Below are 18160 nucleotides of genomic sequence, written 5' to 3'. Positions count from 1 at the left end.
TCCATGACTGTTTCTCTCCCTTCCCTGGCTAGTGTGTGGTGAATCTGCAAGCAGCCCAGATGATGAAGGGGAGGCAGAAGCTGGCTGGATCGAGGGGGCAGCCATCCTGTTCTCAGTGATCATCGTGGTGTTAGTGACAGCGTTTAATGATTGGAGCAAGGAGAAACAGTTCCGAGGGCTGCAGAGCCGCATTGAACAGGAGCAAAAATTCTCCGTCATTCGGAATGGCCAGCTCATCCAGCTCCCTGTGGCCGAGATTGTGGTGGGTGACATCGCCCAGATCAAATACGGTGAGAGTGCCATGTTTCCCAGACCCGTGTCACCCCTACCCGTGTTTGAGGTGTAGGTCCTTTGGCAAGAGGGAGCTGGGAACTGGTAAAAACCCTAAAAGGTTAGCTCCCAAATTGTGTTAATGTCTAGGTTAGAATTTAAGGACGTTGCGGAAAGGAATTTCAAAGAAAGCAATGGAAAAAATTCTCCCGAAAGACTGTCACACGTGTACCCTATGTGCCTTAGGATTAAAAGTATATAGTTTGACTTTATAATACCTGGAAGGGAAAAGGAATCTTGTCCAAAGCTGTACAAAGCTGAAGTTATCTTTCTTTGATTTTTTATGGTGCTGGGGACGGAACCAGGACCTTGTGTGTGCTTGGCACACACTCTTCCTGAGTCACAGCCCTGCCCTAGAGTTGTCTTTTAGAGGCTCCCCAGGTCCTGCCTGGACATCACCCTGTTAGTGGGGTCTGTGGGAGCAGCCATGAGATGGAACCGAGGAGTCGGAGGTCCACACCCTCTGCCAGCTCTTACCTACTCTCCTTCCCCTTGGTGCACCAGGTGATCTGCTGCCTGCAGACGGAATCTTGATCCAGGGAAATGATCTGAAGATTGATGAGAGCTCTCTGACAGGGGAATCAGACCATGTCAAGAAGTTATTGGATAAAGACCCCATGTTGCTCTCAGGTATAGTCTTCTGCCTCCCCCAGGAGAGCCAGGCCATGGGTTCCAGACCCTGCTCTCTCTTCTAGCTCTGTCCCATCTCCTTTCCTTGGGTTCAGTTAGGGCAGTAGCACATTGGTGGGTTGCATACAGGATATCAGGCAACCTGAAAGAGACTTTCTGTGAAACAGATGCTGGGGTAGTCTTGGAGGGGCTCTTCTGGTTGGGAGGCGGGAATGGAGAGAGGGCTAACTCCAAGACAGATCCACTTTCCTCCTTACCCTCACTTCGCTTGGTCTGTTCTAATGTGCCTAGGTCTTCGCTTTTTCGTACTATCTGCTGAGTGTATCCTTATCCATGAGGGGTGGAGGATGCTTTTTTATTTTTATTTTTTCAGTTTCTGTTTCACACCAAATCATAACTAGGAATAAAAAGCAATACGCCTTCCCATCTTCTCCTTTCCATATAGGGACCCATGTGATGGAAGGTTCTGGCAGAATGGTAGTGACTGCTGTGGGGATCAACTCCCAGACAGGCATCATTTTTAGCCTCTTAGGGGCGAATGAAGATGAGGAGGAGGAGAAGAAGAAGAAAGGTAAGGGCACTCGGGCATTCTCGGAGAGATTCTCTTCTTATCCCTGTGGGTGAGCTAGAAGCAAGGGCTCATATCTGGATGAAAAGCCTGGTTGGGAGAACCCAACGGAATGAAGAGGACAGCTATTCCAAACTCCATGCTGAGACGAAAGCGCAAACCGTGGCTCTCGGGGAGCTCTGAGGAAGCCAGGCCCTAGCTCTAGGCTCCTGAGTCGGGCTGCTTTGGGGCCTTGATTCCTGTGTCTTCGGGGGGTTGTAAAGGGTTAAGCTAGCAGGTGAGACCACTCAGCGTCCTCCATGTACTCCTCCTCCCCTACTTTCTTCCTCAAAGAAGGGGAAGCTGGAAGCTGCTAAGAGGAAACTGACCCAAAGAATAAAATGGATTCCTGCTGACACTACAGGCTCTTGGTGGAGGAGACCCAGCTAGAAGAGTGGGACAGAGAGGCGAAGCTAGTCCAGTCTTTGCCATTCACTTACTCTTTCCTAAGTAGGGACAACAGGAGAAAAAGGAAACGATACTAAAACAAAACCTAGACCTTTCTCTGAGGGTGCCTTCGTCCCTTGGGGAAGAGAAGGATTCTGCCACGTGGCAGGAGGATCATCTTGGGCTGTTTAGTGGAGGGCAGTTCAGGAGCAGGAAGCAACCCGTTCTCTGGGAACTAGACTATTCATTTCCACAGTCGTCTGCAGGCGAATAAGGAGGAAGGTCCAACTGATGCGAAGACACCTTGTAGGGTCTTTGTTCCCCCCTCTCACTCCCTGACCCCCACCCCATTTTTCCAAGAGATGTGACTCCAGCCCGAGCAGCTTCCCTTGCAGCAGCAGCCATGCTCCACGAGAAAGCAGCCCAGGTGTGAACGCGAGTGCTCTGCTCATATTCCAGGGGTTCGTTAGGCCTCTGGGAAGAATGAGAGCAGAGACATGAGCTTCCTTTATGTTTGTTTCCCTTCCCTGCAACCCACCTCCTTCACTGCAGCCCTTCTGGGCTCAGAGCAGGACAGAGAAATTGGATATCTGATCTCTTAATTGCCACTTTGGGTCTCCACCCCACTTTTTTCTTTCTTGTTTAAACAGGTAAAAAACAAGGAGTCCCTGAAAATCGCAACAAAGGTAACCTTTCCACCCGTTCATTTACCATCTCTACCTGTCCTTGCTCAAATCAGACTTTTCCAGGCCATCTGCCTTCTCCCCTTTCCTCTTCATCATCTGTTACCTGCTGCTGTGGCCCAGATGCTGAGGAAGGTGCAGAGATGGGGTGGGCCTGAAGCCCCAGTTCCAATCTGAGATGGAACAGCAGCACCCTCTGCTGTTGGCTCATGGAACCTCATGTCAGGGTTTCTCTTGGCTATGGGATTGAGCTGTTCTTCCCAGGGTGTTGAACTCTGCTTCATTGCCCTTGGCCAGCCAGATTTAAATGCCAACAGTCACCAATTCCCGTGTTGGAAGGTCTGGGGGTTCAAATGGTGTGGGGTGTTGAGGTGGGCAGTCCCTGCACCCTCCTCTTCCTGGCTTTCTCATTGATGTCCTCTTCTGGTCTGGAGTCCTTCTCTGCTGGTCTTCTCAGAGGTCCTTAGAGAGAGCTCTTTCTCTCTGCCTCTCTCCTCACCTTTCTTTGTTCTCTCCACAGTCTGTTTTGTTCCTCCTGGTCTGATGTGTGTTTCTCTTTTGGTGACTGTGTTTACATCTCGTCGCTGTCTTATTTGTGAGTCTGACAGCAGAGACTATATCTCAGGAAAGGCATCCTAAGCCAAAGGCTGAGCTTTGCAGGGCTGAAGCTGGAGGGATGCTGGGAGCCAACAAGAACTGCTCTCTTGAGACAGCTCCTAGAGATTTTTTTTCCTTTGTAAACAATATCATAGTAGTCTTTATAAATAAAGTCATCATGTCATAGAACCAGGGCTAAGCAAAACTCAAATTCTTTAATTTTAGGTCTCTAACTCTTCTTTTAAAAGCTCAATGGATTTATAAGTCTATCTTTATCTCTGCTTCCTCTTATTCCAGGGGTCCCGTTACACCAGCTTCTTTCCTCTCCCCCATAAGTCTTAACCCCAGGTTCTACTCTGTACCTCCCTACTTTTTCAGGCAGGAGAGAAGGGGGGGTTTCTTCCCATCCTTCAACTTATATAAGAAGGAACTGGAAAATACCTTGGGTCCTGAGTCTGTTTCTTCCCTGACCAGATAGATAGATAGATAGATAGATAGATAGATAGATAGATAGATAGATAGATAGATAGATAGATAGATAATAGAGTGAGTGAGAGAAATGAACTCTTTAACAGAGAAAATTAGAATCTCATGCTCTAGAAACATCTGCCAGTTTCCCCTTCAGCCCCCTTTTTCAGTAAACATTCACTATTTTAAGCACTGAATTCTAGGAAGGGTAGTTATTGGTAATAGCATTTAGTGGCATGATTAATTCCCTTGCTGGAATAAAACTGGCTTGGGGCTCTGAGGTGGCGCCAGGTGGCACTGGTGGTGCCAGTGCCAGGAAGCTGCCACTGAAGAGGAAATCCAGGCCCTGAAAGCACCCCACGTTTCATTTCCAGTTGTTAAGCTACCATTGCAAAGGCCCTATTAGAGCACTGAAGGCAAATACCGCATCTGGCATGGGTGGGAGTAGTCAGAATTGACGTCAGGGGCCCAAGGTATATTCCTGGAAGAAAACTGAATGGTTTTCCCATTTCTACCTGTCTGCCACTCAGCACTGCCACCTCACCTGCTCACTTGTCTATTTGTGTGTACACCCTAGCAAAGACCCAAGATGGAGTGGCCTTGGAAATCCAGCCACTCAACAGCCAGGATGGGGCCGACAATGAGGAGAAGGAGAAGAAGATAGTCAAGATGCCCAAGAAGGAGAAGTCGGTGCTGCAGGGCAAGCTGACTCGCTTGGCTGTTCAGATCGGGAAAGCTGGTGAGTCGGGTGGCGCCTGCTGCTTGTGGCTTACCAACTCCTCTCTGGCCACTTGGCTCACTCGCCGCTTGGATCCCCTTCTTTCTGTACCGACCAGGACTGGCAGAAGGAAGCTGAAATTTCAGGTGGCTGATGGAGTCCAGCTGGTTTTGTCCTGTCTTTTCCACAATTTGACCACTGCCTAAGCTTTTTCAAAGAGAAATGTTTTCCTCTGTGTCAGGGTTAACAAGCCCTGAGGTCTCTTTCATCCAAATGAATGGGAAATGCAGAGAACATTACCACAACCAGAAGATTCACTGTAGCTCCAATACCTGTCGTGTCTCTGATTGTGGTTTGTAAATCCCTTAAGGATAAAGGAGGCTGCCTTTTGCTAGAGGCAGTTCCAATGCATATTGGTAGCATATGGCCCATCGCAGAGCAGTGAATAAAAAGTAAAGACTGGATAGAAAAAGAAGACAGTGGTTAGAGAGGCTCTCTCCAGAGCAGGACCACCGAGTGCACCCTTATGCAGCGCGCGCCACAGCGGCTTCTCCGTCACTCGCCTGGGCACTCTATACCACTTTCTTTTAGAGATAGGGGAGGGGTGGGAAGAGGGAGCAAAAGGAAGATTGCTTCTCAATGGAATGTCCCCATGGTGTGTTCTGTCCTGCTGCATAATCTCTGAACCCACCCCTCTGTTTGCCACCATGACAATCAGCACGTGTGTATATGGTTCACCTGGGGTTCTTGATAACGTGTAGATTGGTTCAGCAGGTCTGCAGTCGGGCCTGAGATTCTGCATTTCCAACAAGTCCCCAAGTAGGATAGCACTGCTGATCCACTGAGCGTGCCTTGGGTGGCAAAGATCCCTGCTGCCCACTGCAGCAGCCACTAATCTTGTGTGGCTATTTCATTTAAATTAATTAAAATAGAGTGAGAAATTCAGTTCCTCCATCACATTAGTCACATTTTAAATGATCAATAGCCCCATGTAGCCAGTGTTTTACCTTATTAGCACAAATAGAGGACAGATTTAAGCATTGCAGAAACATTTTTAAGCACTCTATGGGAGTGAGTTGGCCCAGCCAATTCATTTTAAATACCTTGAAATCTCTTGCATATAAACTCTACATGGATGAGATGAATTGAAGATGCAGAAGCAAGTTATTGAGTCTGATTCATGGGTTTGAAACACTAACCAGACCTTGTCTGACCCCGTTGTTCTCCCTACCCCTGAATTGTTCTTCTTTGGGGGTATGAGCTACCTGAAAATTGGCCACTGATTTCCTGTTTTTGTATTTCACATATTGAACCAGGCCAGGACTGGGGTGGGCAAGAGAGGTACCTAATTTTATACCATAGGTGAATGCCTTTCTAATTTTTTACTGCAGGTATCTTGCTTCCTCGGCATGCCCTAATCAAGTGAAGTAGAAATGAATGTGCTTTCATTGCTATCATCACCCTCTAGGGTCACACTGAGGTCCCTGAATCATCAGGCCCTCAGGCAAAGCCAAGGCCAAAACCAGAACATGATTTCAAACAGAGCTTTAGTCATGAGCACTGTGCAACAAACAGGTATAGGAATGCCCAGATATTGATCCTTTCAGCCTTCAGGGTAGCCAGTGGTTTTGGAAGGGGTTTTTGGGGTTTTTTGGTTTGCATTTTGTTTTTAACCCTTGAATACATTCTTCCATTTACCTCAATGTGAAATAAAGTGACTAGCTGTCCTAGTTGACTTGGGTCTTTCTCAATTTGAGCACTCAAAGTCCCATATCCCAGGAATTCTTTTGGTCTCGGGCAAACCAGAATGATTGGGTCACCTTCCAGTGTGCCATTCCAGAAGCCTTTCGGTGTCTTACTTTTCCCATCTTAAAAAGACGATGATAATAGTAACCCATCTCATGGGGTTATTATAAGGTCGTTGTAAAGGTCTGGCCTGGCCAACAGTAGGTACTACATAAATTTTTGCTATTATTATCATCTTCTGTGTGTGCCATGATAAAAGGGTTGAGAGGCACTTTTCCTAGGGTCAGTCACATAGGTGAGGTGCTCGCATCTCTGTAACCACATTGTGAATTTTCATGGCTAGTAGGGGAGAAATCAAAATTGATAAACTACTAGTAAATGGACAAACACAGTCACTATGTTTGAATTGTGGGATAGAATCATCGAATGCTATTTTGGAAAGTAGGGCAACCCCCTTATTTATGAATGAGAAGTTTGATCTGAGAAGTAGGGCCAGAGAGGTCAATGACTAGTGCAAAACCATGAGTCAAGTTAGCATGATCTGAGAAGAGAACTACAGTCTTTTCCCTCCCACCACAGTGTACAAGCAACAGAGAGTGCATAGAAGATTTTAATATGACTTCCTAAAGACTGTGGTTTTAAAAATTAGTAGAAAGGCTACAACTCATGCTAATCTATCACAATGCCCCAAGACTATGTTCATGTGACTTGTTTCCCTGCACAGGCCTGATCATGTCTGCTGTCACAGTCATCATCCTGATTCTGTATTTTGTGATTGACAACTTTGTAATACAGCGAAGACCATGGCTACCTGAGTGTACACCTATCTACATCCAGTACTTTGTCAAGTTCTTCATCATCGGTATCACTGTGCTGGTGGTAGCTGTGCCAGAGGGACTGCCACTGGCTGTCACCATCTCACTGGCCTACTCTGTGAAGGTGGGACTGGAACAATATTGTTTCTCCTTTTGGAACAGACATGGGAGGGGAGGCTACCATGTAGCCTTTAGTGAAAGGCCAGGTCATTCTGTTCTCTACAAACTTTGGGTAGCCTCACAAAAGCAGAAGTACTTGGCACTGTGGAAGAGTCACATCAATCAGTTGCATCAGCATTTAAATAAACCAGTAGAATCTCAAGAAAGTCCCCAAAATAGTCTTGCATTTTTGTGTAGAACTGGAAAGTGAAATGTGGAGAGATGTTGGCTAGGACATGACCTTTGACCTATGTTCAGGAGAGCCCAGGGGGTTCTCTTAAGTCTTTTCTCTTTTTCTTTGTAGAAAATGATGAAAGATAACAACCTGGTACGGCACTTGGATGCTTGTGAGACAATGGGCAATGCCACAGCCATTTGCTCTGATAAAACAGGCACATTGACCATGAATCGCATGACAGTGGTACAAGCTTATATTGGAGGCACCCATTACTATCAAGTCCCAAGCCCTGATATCTTCCTGCCCAGGGTCCTGGACCTTATTGTCAATGGCATTTCTATCAACAGTGCTTATACCTCCAAGATTCTGGTAAGTTCTCCATTTACCTGGGCATTTGGAATGGATAGTTGGACAGAAACATTAATTTTCTCAGGGACAAAGCCCCTTTTGTTTGTTCTGCCTGAATTGCCATCCTTCATCCCATTTCTCACCCCTGATTGGAAGGGTTGGAGGTGAGACTAGAGAATAATCCATGGAAGTAGATGGAGGTTTAGGGGTAAGGACCTGTGGGGAGCTACGGCCATGAAATGCTCTTTAATCACCACGTAATAGCAGTGTCTCTAAGGAGGGACCCAATACTCATAGCAAACTGGGACTTATCAGGAGTAAATTACTTACTTTTCAGAAACAAAAAGAGGGTGTTAGAATAAGACCCATGCAGGGTGAGACACCTGTCCTATCCCTGGAGCAAACTAACAAATTCTTAAAACCTTGATGGTTCTTGGATCAAAGACACCAGTGACCAGTGTCTGCCAACCCTTGCAAAAACAAAAAACAAAAACAAAGCCAGGAGGTATCTGTGAAATTTTTGTAAGGGAGTCCACACCTTCCTAAGTTCCCTCTCTGGTAAAAGTATCTTAATCATCAGCCCCATGTCTATTTTTTTTTTTTTTTTTCCTCAGCCTCCAGAGAAGGAGGGAGGCCTGCCACGGCAGGTGGGCAACAAGACCGAGTGTGCTCTGCTGGGCTTTGTCACTGATCTGAAGCAGGATTACCAGGCAGTACGCAATGAGATGCCCGAGGAGAAGCTCTACAAGGTGTACACCTTCAACTCAGTACGCAAGTCCATGAGCACGGTCATCAGGAAACCCGGTGGTGGCTTCCGCATGTTCAGCAAAGGCGCTTCTGAGATCCTCTTGCGCAAGTGAGCACCCTTCACCCCTCTTCCCTTCAAGACCCTCCCCTCAGGAACGTCTGGGAAACATGCCACACACTGAACACATCTGAATAAGCGAGCCCTCCAGTCAAGAGGTGATATCTAACTAACATCTGAGCTTTTCCTCAGGCCACGCACTGTTTTTAAATACTTTAGGTGACTCCTTTTATTTAATCCTCACGACTCTGTGAGGTGGGTACTAACATTACCCCTAATTTACAGATGAGGAAACAGAGGTACAGGGAAGTTACGTAACTTGCTTAAGGCGATGCGGCTGATAGTGGCACAGCCAGGATTCAGATCTGGATAACTTGAACTTCAGTTTCCTAATCAGAAAACAATCATACACAGGATGCTACCCATCTTACTGTGGTTAAATGATTCAGTGTACATAAAGTATCTTACACATAGCAAATACTAGCAATGTTGGTGGTTCTCTTTCCTTTTCTTCCCCATTCTTAATTCTAATTACAGGGAGGTTGCGTAATTAAAAAGTGGCTAGGCTCCCCAAGGATAAAAGTTGACCCAGTTTGGGTAGAGGGCCAATAGGGCTGAATTAACAATGCTTCAACTACACCTTCTTTTAATGAACACACTCTTTTTTAGGACCCACCCTATGCATTATTCTAGATCGAAAAAGTCTCTGCTTTTAAGAAGTGCAGGTGGACTCAGCCTTGCTTCCTCCATGGGTAAAATTGAGTGACATGGAAAAATCACACTCCCACCTACTCAGCCCTTACTCAGTCCACAGGCCATCCCACCTTGGAAAGAGGGACTCAGCTACCCAGCTAGATAGATAAAGGAGATACTGGACCAAGGAATAATGTCTCTTGGGATAATGCAGAGCTGCCAGAATGTCTGTGAATGATTATAGAAGCATGCTGGGTGGGAAGGGAGAGGCTGCTTTCTGACCATGTGCTTCCCTAGGTGTAATCGGATCCTGGACAAGAAAGGGGAAGTAATGCCATTCAAGAGTAAGGACCGAGATGATATGATACACAATATCATCGAGCCTATGGCCTGTACGGGACTCCGGACTATCTGCGTAGCTTACCGGGATTTTGATGACGAAGAGCCCATATGGGACAATGAGAATGAAATTCTCACTGAGCTGACCTGTATCGCAGTGCTGGGCATTGAGGACCCTGTGCGCCCGGAAGTAAGGCTTTGTATTGGAGAAAGGGCAAGGAAACATAACTGCCAGCTTCCTAATGACTACTCGGCCCAAGTATAGGCCCACAGGAAGTGGATACTAGTTCTTTGCCTAGTTATGACCCCAAGCAAGTTGCCTAACTGCTTCTCACTTTTAGGCCTAGATGTTCCTGTGCCTGCTGCTTCTCTGAACTGCTGTAGTGTGCCAAGTCAGCAGAAAGTGGCATTCCTAGGGTTAATGCTGTTCGAGTGGTAAAAAGTGGAGATTTTATTGGCCTTATTGTTTGGTACTTAAGAATGATCAGCTGGTTGTGGTGGCACATGCCTGAATAATCTCAGCAACTGAGGAGGCTGAGGTAGGAGGACTGCAAGTTCAAAGCCAGCCTTAGCAACTTAGCAAGGCACTAAGCAACTTAGTGAGACCTTGTATCAAAAGAAAATATAACAAGGGCTGGGAATGTGTGGCTAAGTGGTTAAGCTGGTTAAGCACCCCTGGGTTCAATTCTTGGTAACGAGAGAGAGAGAGAATGAATGGTCAGGAGGCAGAATTAACTGGGATACCAACTTTGTCTCTAGCAGCCTTGTTTCAACCAGCACCTTCTTTTCAAACAGTCCCTAGGTGCTGAACACTATTCTAACACAAGGGAATTGAAAGTCTCTGCTTCAGAGTAATGCAGACAGATGGACTATTGATTGTCAAGGCCAAGGCTGGCAAGGGTGTCCTGCGTTTGAGAGATGAAAAAGAACTGATATGGTTGGAGCTGAGGCCAGGCAGGTGGAGAGTGGTCAGAGCTTCTGCTAGGGAGGAGAGCAATGGCCACATCTCCAAACACTGTCCATACCCTGTCAAGGAGTTTGGATTATAGGTGGAGAGCATTTGGCTCCAGAAGCAAATTTCCCTTTGAACTCATGAGACAATTGGTGAAATACAAATGTGACTATTGTTGAGTTGGACAGAAATGAGGTAACACCAAGTATTTCAAAAATGGCTGACCAGGGCTGGGGAGATAGCTCAGCTGGTAGAGTGCTTGCCTCGCAGGCACAAGGCCCTGAGTTCGATCCCCAGTACCGCAAAAAAAAAAAAAAAAAAAATGGCTGACCAAACATAGCCCACGTTCCATGGCATAGCTTCTCTATTGAAGGGACAGCTGAATAAGCAGCTTATCAGGTGTTCCATTCTCATGTCCACCTTTTCTCGTTCTTCACTCTCCACAGGTACCGCAAGCTATTGCCAAATGCAAAAAAGCTGGCATTACTGTCAGAATGGTGACAGGTGACAACATCAACACAGCCCGAGCCATCGCCACCAAATGTGGCATTCTGACACCTGGGGAGGACTTCTTGTGTTTGGAAGGCAAAGAATTCAACAGACTCATCCGCAATGAGAAGGGCGAGGTAGGTCCTGGGTGGGAAGAACCAGGGCCTCACTTGACAAGGAAAGGGCTGATGTGGGCATACAGCCAACAAAGGGGAAAGCGGACGTTTCCAGGTTGCAGTCTACTTACAGTGAACCTTCCCTTTCTACCAAAGTTGCTCAGATGGTAGCAAGGGGAGTTGTCTTGTCTTCTCATTATCTTCATTCCCAAGTTGTCTTTTCAGTCAGTGTCACTAACTTTTCATGTCTTTCCGCTTTTTCGGTCATGGGATGATTTTGTACTTATTTTCCCCTACCCACCCCTTCCATGTTGCTGCCCGGTGGTGACTAGTGGCACAAGTTTGTAAGAGAATGTTATCTGAATATGGAGCAGACCAAATCTTCCTGGTCTACACAGAGATCAAACCTAAGACCTTGGAAGTACCACTTGAGCCACCTGAGTGAACAGCTAACCCTAGCCCACCTCCTGTCAAGAATCTAAGAAATAAGGACTGGCTCCCAGGTGGGAAACTGGGAGGCAAATTGGACGAGCAGGGCCTGAGTGGTTACCATCAGTGAGTCCTCTTGGAGACGGAGTTGGTGGTTTCATCTGTACCTGGGATAAGGCTCCCTGATGGGGCTATGCAACTCCAAGTCTCCCCGAAATGCAGATTATGTGAAGAAATAAGCTTTTCCTGCATGGCTGATCTGAGTGTGGCTGATCTGGGTGTGTCTGGTGTTGGCAGGTAGAACAAGAAAAGCTAGACAAGATCTGGCCTAAGCTTCGGGTGCTGGCACGGTCTTCCCCCACAGACAAGCACACGCTGGTGAAAGGTGAGTTGGTTCCTGAATAGGTGCCCATGATAGATGAAGACAGGCTGGGGCCAGGACAGGTAAGAGCCATCAGCCAAAGCAACCCTCCTGTCCTGAATAGAGAAGTCCTAGGAGAACATGTGGGCTAATGGAGAGAACATTCAGTTTAGCAAACTTCTGAGCCCTGGGTATGGCCTGTAATAAAGTTGGGTTTTTTAAACATTACATGTCCTATGTGCCAACAGTACTGAACTAGTCATGGCATGTTTTTTTGGTTTTTGTTCTGTTTTGTTTTTTGTTTTTGGTACTAAGGATTGAACTCAGGGGCGCTTAACCACTGAGCCACATCCCTACTCCTTTTTTATATTTTATTAGAGACAGGGTCTCACTGAGTTGCTTAGAGCCTCTCTAAGTTGCTGAGGCTGGCTTTGAACTTGCGATCTTCCTACCTCAGCCTCCTGAGCTGCTGGGATTACAGGTATGCACCACTGTGCCCAGCAAGCTATTCTTGTTTTGTCAATAAGAAAGTTGGATGCTGAAAGACAAGTAACTGACCCCCATTGCCCCACTGGTAGGCAGAAGGTGTGTGATGCCCAGGCCTCTGCATTCCAATCCATCTGTGCTTTTTCCACTACCTTAGGGCACTAGATGAGCACTAACTTTCCTCGCTCAGAGTGCCACCTGTGAAACAATGACTGCCCTTCAGGGGTTGCTGCAGAACTTCTGGCATGGGGAAGAGGGAAGAAGAGGGGGATAGATGGGAAGGGTGAGATCAGGGAAGAGGACCCATAAAGCACCTTTCATGGGAAACAGAGTGCTTGCCAAATAATATGTGTTGACTGTGGTATGTGTGTTTTCCCCAGGTATCATTGATAGCACTATTGGGGATCAGCGGCAGGTGGTGGCTGTTACTGGTGATGGCACAAATGATGGACCCGCTCTAAAAAAAGCAGATGTTGGTTTTGCCATGGTAAGCTCAGCAGTGTCTCCCCGTTTGCAAGCCACCTCCACCATCAGCAAGCTAGGACAGGCTTCCGGTTGCCTGCTGCTTCCTGTGCCACAGTGTGCTCTTTTCCTCTAACTCCATCTCTCCTATCTTCCTGGCCAGTAATAAAATGTGTAATGGGGGACCCACCAAGTATGAAAAATAGATGACAGGCAAGGAAATCATGAAATACTTTACCCAGGAAAATAAAACCAACTTCAACTTGACCGTGAACACACTGATGTTGTCTGCCCAGGTGAATTACAGAGAATCGTGTTCCACAAGGAATGTAGCAAGCATTGTTTGTTACTCTGCTTTTCACTTGTAAGCCCAGGGGCATCAGCATCACTTGGAAAGTTCATTTAAAATCCATATTCTAGGGCTGGGAGTACAGCTCGGTGATATGGCATTTGTCTACATGTGGCTGTGGGTTCCATATAGCATCGGCAAATTAAAAAGTTGGACACATATTCCAAAGCTGGAATCTTGATTCAGTAGGGTTTGGGGTGGGTACTAGAAATGTTTGGTGTTTTGTTTTTGTTTTTTTGTTTGTTTATTTGTTTGTTTTGTTTTTTAGTAAGCACACCAGCTTATTCTGATGTTCAGGGAGTTTTAGAATCCCCCAGACTGCAAAATACACCCTCACACTGAAGGAGCTAATGGTGTGAGCCTCCCACACAAACTGAATTGTTGGTGTTTTTTGTTTGTTGATTGGTTGTTGTTGTTTTGAGACAGGGTTTAAGTTGCTCAGACTCTCAGCCTCCCAAGTACCTAGGATTGCAGGTGTGTGCCACTGTACCAGACTCAGTTGGAACTTTTTAAGCCGTGAATGGAAACTCAAGAAATAATCTATATTTAGGAATCTTTCTTTTAAAAAAACACTTTTTTTTTTTTTTTTTTTTGCTACTAGGGATTGACCCTAAGGGCAGTCAGCCACTAGGCCACATCCCAGATCCTATTTTGTATATTTTGTATTTTATTTAGAGACAGGGTCTCACTGAGTTGCTTAGCACTTCACTTTTTTGAGATCCTCCTGCCTCAGTCTCTCAAGCTGCTGGGATTACAGGCATGCGCCACCATGCCCAGCTTAAAAACAAACAAACAAACAAAAAAAAAACTTTTAATTCAAGGAAACTGGAAGAATATGCAAAAGTAGGGAGAATCGTGTAGTAAATCCCCATGTGCCTATCACTTAGCTTCAACAGTATTTCACTGACATCTCTCATACTACCACCACAACCCAGCAACTTTCCCCATCTCCAGCTGAATTATTTTGAAGCCAATCCAAGACATTGCTTCATTTCATTCATAAAAATTTTAGTACATATCACAAAATGATAAGCATCAATAAAATATATCTGAGAAATCATAATACCATATTCTACCACTGAGTTACATCCCCAGGTCTTTTTAATTTTATTTTTTTATTTTGAGACAGGATTTCACTAAATTGCCCAGGCTGGCCTCAAATTTGTGATCCTCCTGCTTTAACCTCCAGAGTCTCTGGGATTACAGGAGTGGCCACCGCAGCCAACTATTGTGTATATTTCTTATCCTAGATCTGGAATCATCCATTTCTCCAAGGAGTCCTGACTCACTTTAGTAGGAAATGGTATTTAGAGAACACAGAATTTAGGAGTGCTTCTTGCCACTGAGTACATTGTTTCTAGGTCTTATCAGTAGACAAAACTAAGAAATAAGCTTTCATTTCTCGTTGTTTTGTGCTTGTTTTAAAAATAAAATACTTTGTGAATTTGTACTGATAGTTCTCATTCAAATTTAGAATTATAGAATTCTAACTTCCTGTTTTCTAACTTTTTCATTTTATTTAACTTCCCTGATTTAATATTTATAGCTCTAAAACTAAAATTTTGATTCATAATGATATAAACATAATTGATTTATCTGAACATATGTAATAGTTTTAAAACAATAATATTGATAATAATACAATTACTAAAAAAAAACAGTTAAATACATTTCTTGTAGTTCTTTTTATCTATAGGTATAGCCTACTAGGAAGTTACTGTCAAATTCATAAAAAATATGACTTTTATTGAAAATTAAAAATAAAATGCTTAAAAGTCATTTGCACCATTTCTCTTTTATACAGTCATGATACCAGTTGGCTACAGCAGTTTATTTATATCACATTGCTTTCCATTTTAGAGATTACTTTTTTTTTTTAAATGTTTTTCTTAGTTGTTTATGGGCACAATGCCTTTATTTATTTTTATGTGGTGCTGAGAACTGAACCCTGTGCCTCACACATGCTAGGCAAGTGCTCTACCACTGAGCCACAACCCCAGCCCGAGATTACTTTTAAACTTAATTTTGTTTTCAATTTATATGGAGTAGTTACACTGCTCTAAAGTAAAATATGCAAAGCAAGGTATAGTTATTGAAATCTGGCTTCTGTCCCTGTTGCCTTTACCCTGTCAATTGCCTCTTAACCTCTCGGGTAAATTTTTTTAAGTTTTTAGTTTATTCATGTTTTGCTTCTTCAGAATATAATAAAACAGATAATGTATTTGTATCCCATCCCCTTAGATGAGTGATTCCATACTATACTTTCTTTTCTACCTTGCTCTTTGCACTCAACAGTATAAGTTGAAGATTATCCCATAATTCTAAGGATTATTCTTGGTACTTATTTATCCTTGTAGTGCACTCTACTCTGTAGAGGTCCCAGGGAACTCTGATGGAGAACCGAGTTGTTTATCTAATGGATATTCATTCGTTGCCATTTAGATAGGAAAATAATACTACCAGGCAATGAGAACAAATAGTCTACTACTAAAATACACACACCAAAGTAAAGGGTGCGCTCCTCTGCAGGCCGTGGTAGTGGCAAGATGTGAGATAGCTGTGTGGTCTTGGGGCATTAGGGGCCGCAGGGCAAGGCAGCTAAGGTTTAATGAATGGGACCTTGATGACAGGATTGAAATGAATGGAGAAGGAGGATGTTTCAAGCTTGGAGAAATGGTGAGAGTAGAAGTCTAGACTCAAGAAGCGAATGAGAGACTCAGGATTGTGAATGAACCAGTAGGTTTTGAGCTGAAAGGTTACTAAGAGCAGGTTAGAAAATAAGGCGAGTGCATTCGTTAAGACTCACTGCTCCACGGGAATGGGTCTCAAACCACTGACGTGCTTGGAAATCTTTCATGGTTCTCCAGTGACACAATTTTGAACACAAACAGAATATCTGAAATGTACTGCCACACTGCTCCTCCTAGAACAAAATGTAGGGCTTCTTAAAGGTGTGGGGAGACCATACTTAAATCAGATACTGGCAGTGGCAAAAGAAGTTCAAGCCAAGTGCAGTGGCACATGCCTATAATCTCAGCAACTTAGCAAGACTCTGTCTCTAAATAAAATATTTTTTAAAACGATGGGATGTGGCTCAGTGATTGAGTGTCCCCAGGTTCAATTCCCAGTACCAAAAAAAAAAAGAAGTTTAAGAACTCGGAAGTAAAACAGATAGGTAGGACTCGTTCCCTACCTTCTAATTATCTTCCAAGGGAGGGAGAGTCAGAGGGGAGGGAGGAAGGCTTATCAAAGATGACTGTAATCCCCAGCCTGCGTACAAGAGTTGGGCAGCAACCTCAAACACCAGCCTTCTTCTGTATGTTGATAGGGTCTCATTGTCCCTTTGTTTCCTCCTGTGCTGTTAGTGTGCCCTCTGGTGTCCATGCATAGTTCCAAGGCTTCTTGGAGGTCAGGAAGTAGATTCTGGGTACAGAATGCAGAGGAGTTCTTCTCTACCACTTCCCCACTGTTGCCTTTCCCATCTTGGCTCAGGGTATTGCAGGCACAGATGTAGCAAAGGAGGCATCAGACATCATCCTGACAGATGACAACTTCACCAGCATCGTGAAAGCAGTGATGTGGGGTCGAAACGTCTATGACAGTATCTCCAAGTTCCTGCAGTTCCAGCTCACTGTCAATGTGGTGGCTGTGATCGTCGCCTTCACTGGAGCCTGTATCACCCAGGTGGGGGGGCAGGAGGTGGGCCGAGATGGAAGCAGGAGCTGAGGAACATGGGGCAGGGGGTACAGTGTATCTACAGAGAATAAGGGCAGGAATCAGCTCTACTAGGGCCACTGTCTCCATCTACTTATGTGGAGTGATAAAGACCTCCCTACCATAATTTAGCACGTGGAGTCAACTGAAATGATATGCATGTATGTGTATCATCTCTATTCTTCAAAAGCAAGCTGTAATATAGGTATTCGCCCTATTTTACAGGTGAAGAACTTGAGGCTCAAAGAGGTTAAGTAACTTTCTCAAGGTCACACTCAGCTAATAGGTGGCTAGATCCAAAGTCTAGGTGAACAGAGGAAGCTAGGCCATCTCAAGGGAAATAGTAAGTGAGCGAGGGTTTGTTTCTGAGGGAAACTAAAAGGACTGGTTCTTCTTCCCACCAGGATTCTCCATTGAAAGCTGTGCAGATGTTGTGGGTTAATCTAATCATGGACACTTTTGCTTCACTGGCCCTGGCCACAGAGCCCCCTACAGAGTCTCTATTAAAGCGACGCCCCTATGGCCGAAATAAGCCTCTGATCTCACGTACTATGATGAAGAACATCTTGGGCCATGCAGTCTACCAGCTTGCTGTCATCTTTATCCTGGTCTTTGCTGGTGAGCCACAGCTTGGGAGTAGCAGTGGTTGGGGTGCTAGGTAGAGATGGGGGCCAACACTAACCTGAGCAAAGAGACTCCACCTGGAGCAGGTGGAGCACAGTCTAGGCACAATAGCTTCACCTACTGTCTCCTGTGCACTTCTGCTACATAACTCCAGTGCAGAGTCTTTCTGCCATGCTCTAGTACAAGAAAACAAATATCAATGGAGCAAACCAAGAGATAAGGTCAGATGTGTTGAGACCAGGGCTAACATTTAAAATATCCAATTAACAAAGTATTGATGACTAATGTAACTCAGTGCAACTGGTGGCCATAAGCCACCAGCATGGCCACACCAACATGCTCTGACTCAGCGTGAATTCTCGCTGAGATCACAGTTCTCCCCGCATCTTGCTCTCTCCCCACCAGGTGAAAAATTCTTTAACATTGACAGTGGGAGAAAGGCACCTCTACATTCACCACCCAGCCAGCACTATACCATTGTCTTCAACACCTTCGTGTTGATGCAGCTTTTCAATGAAATCAATTCCCGAAAGATCCATGGAGAGAGGAACGTCTTTGCAGGCATCTACCACAACCTTATCTTCTGCTCTGTAGTCTTGGGCACGTTCATCATCCAGGTGAGATTCTATCTGGAGTTGAGATAGGAGAACTGGGAAGATCAAGGCTGGGAGCCAG

General features: G+C 45.2%; 1 protein-coding gene across 2 annotated transcripts in view; it reads left to right on the top strand.

The window, feature by feature from the left end:
• The window catches only part of ATP2B4 (ATPase plasma membrane Ca2+ transporting 4), a 93123-nt gene that overhangs the window by 58467 nt on the left and 16496 nt on the right, over nt 1–18160 (top strand). For both annotated transcript variants that reach the window (XM_079107389.1, XM_079107390.1), the window contains exons 4-18: nt 33–290; nt 835–960; nt 1406–1531; nt 2605–2640; nt 4280–4441; nt 6891–7105; nt 7445–7687; nt 8281–8522; nt 9462–9693; nt 10902–11085; nt 11791–11874; nt 12717–12823; nt 16640–16831; nt 17266–17479; nt 17891–18102. In XM_079107389.1, the coding sequence (XP_078963515.1) occupies nt 33–290; nt 835–960; nt 1406–1531; nt 2605–2640; nt 4280–4441; nt 6891–7105; nt 7445–7687; nt 8281–8522; nt 9462–9693; nt 10902–11085; nt 11791–11874; nt 12717–12823; nt 16640–16831; nt 17266–17479; nt 17891–18102 (2633 nt within the window). The remainder of the gene's footprint in view (nt 1–32; nt 291–834; nt 961–1405; nt 1532–2604; nt 2641–4279; nt 4442–6890; nt 7106–7444; nt 7688–8280; nt 8523–9461; nt 9694–10901; nt 11086–11790; nt 11875–12716; nt 12824–16639; nt 16832–17265; nt 17480–17890; nt 18103–18160) is intronic.

Source organism: Sciurus vulgaris (genome assembly GCF_902686455.1).
Source record: "Sciurus vulgaris genome assembly, chromosome: 12".
Lineage (NCBI taxonomy): Eukaryota > Metazoa > Chordata > Mammalia > Rodentia > Sciuridae > Sciurus > Sciurus vulgaris.
This window is presented reverse-complemented; position numbering and strand designations above follow the sequence as displayed.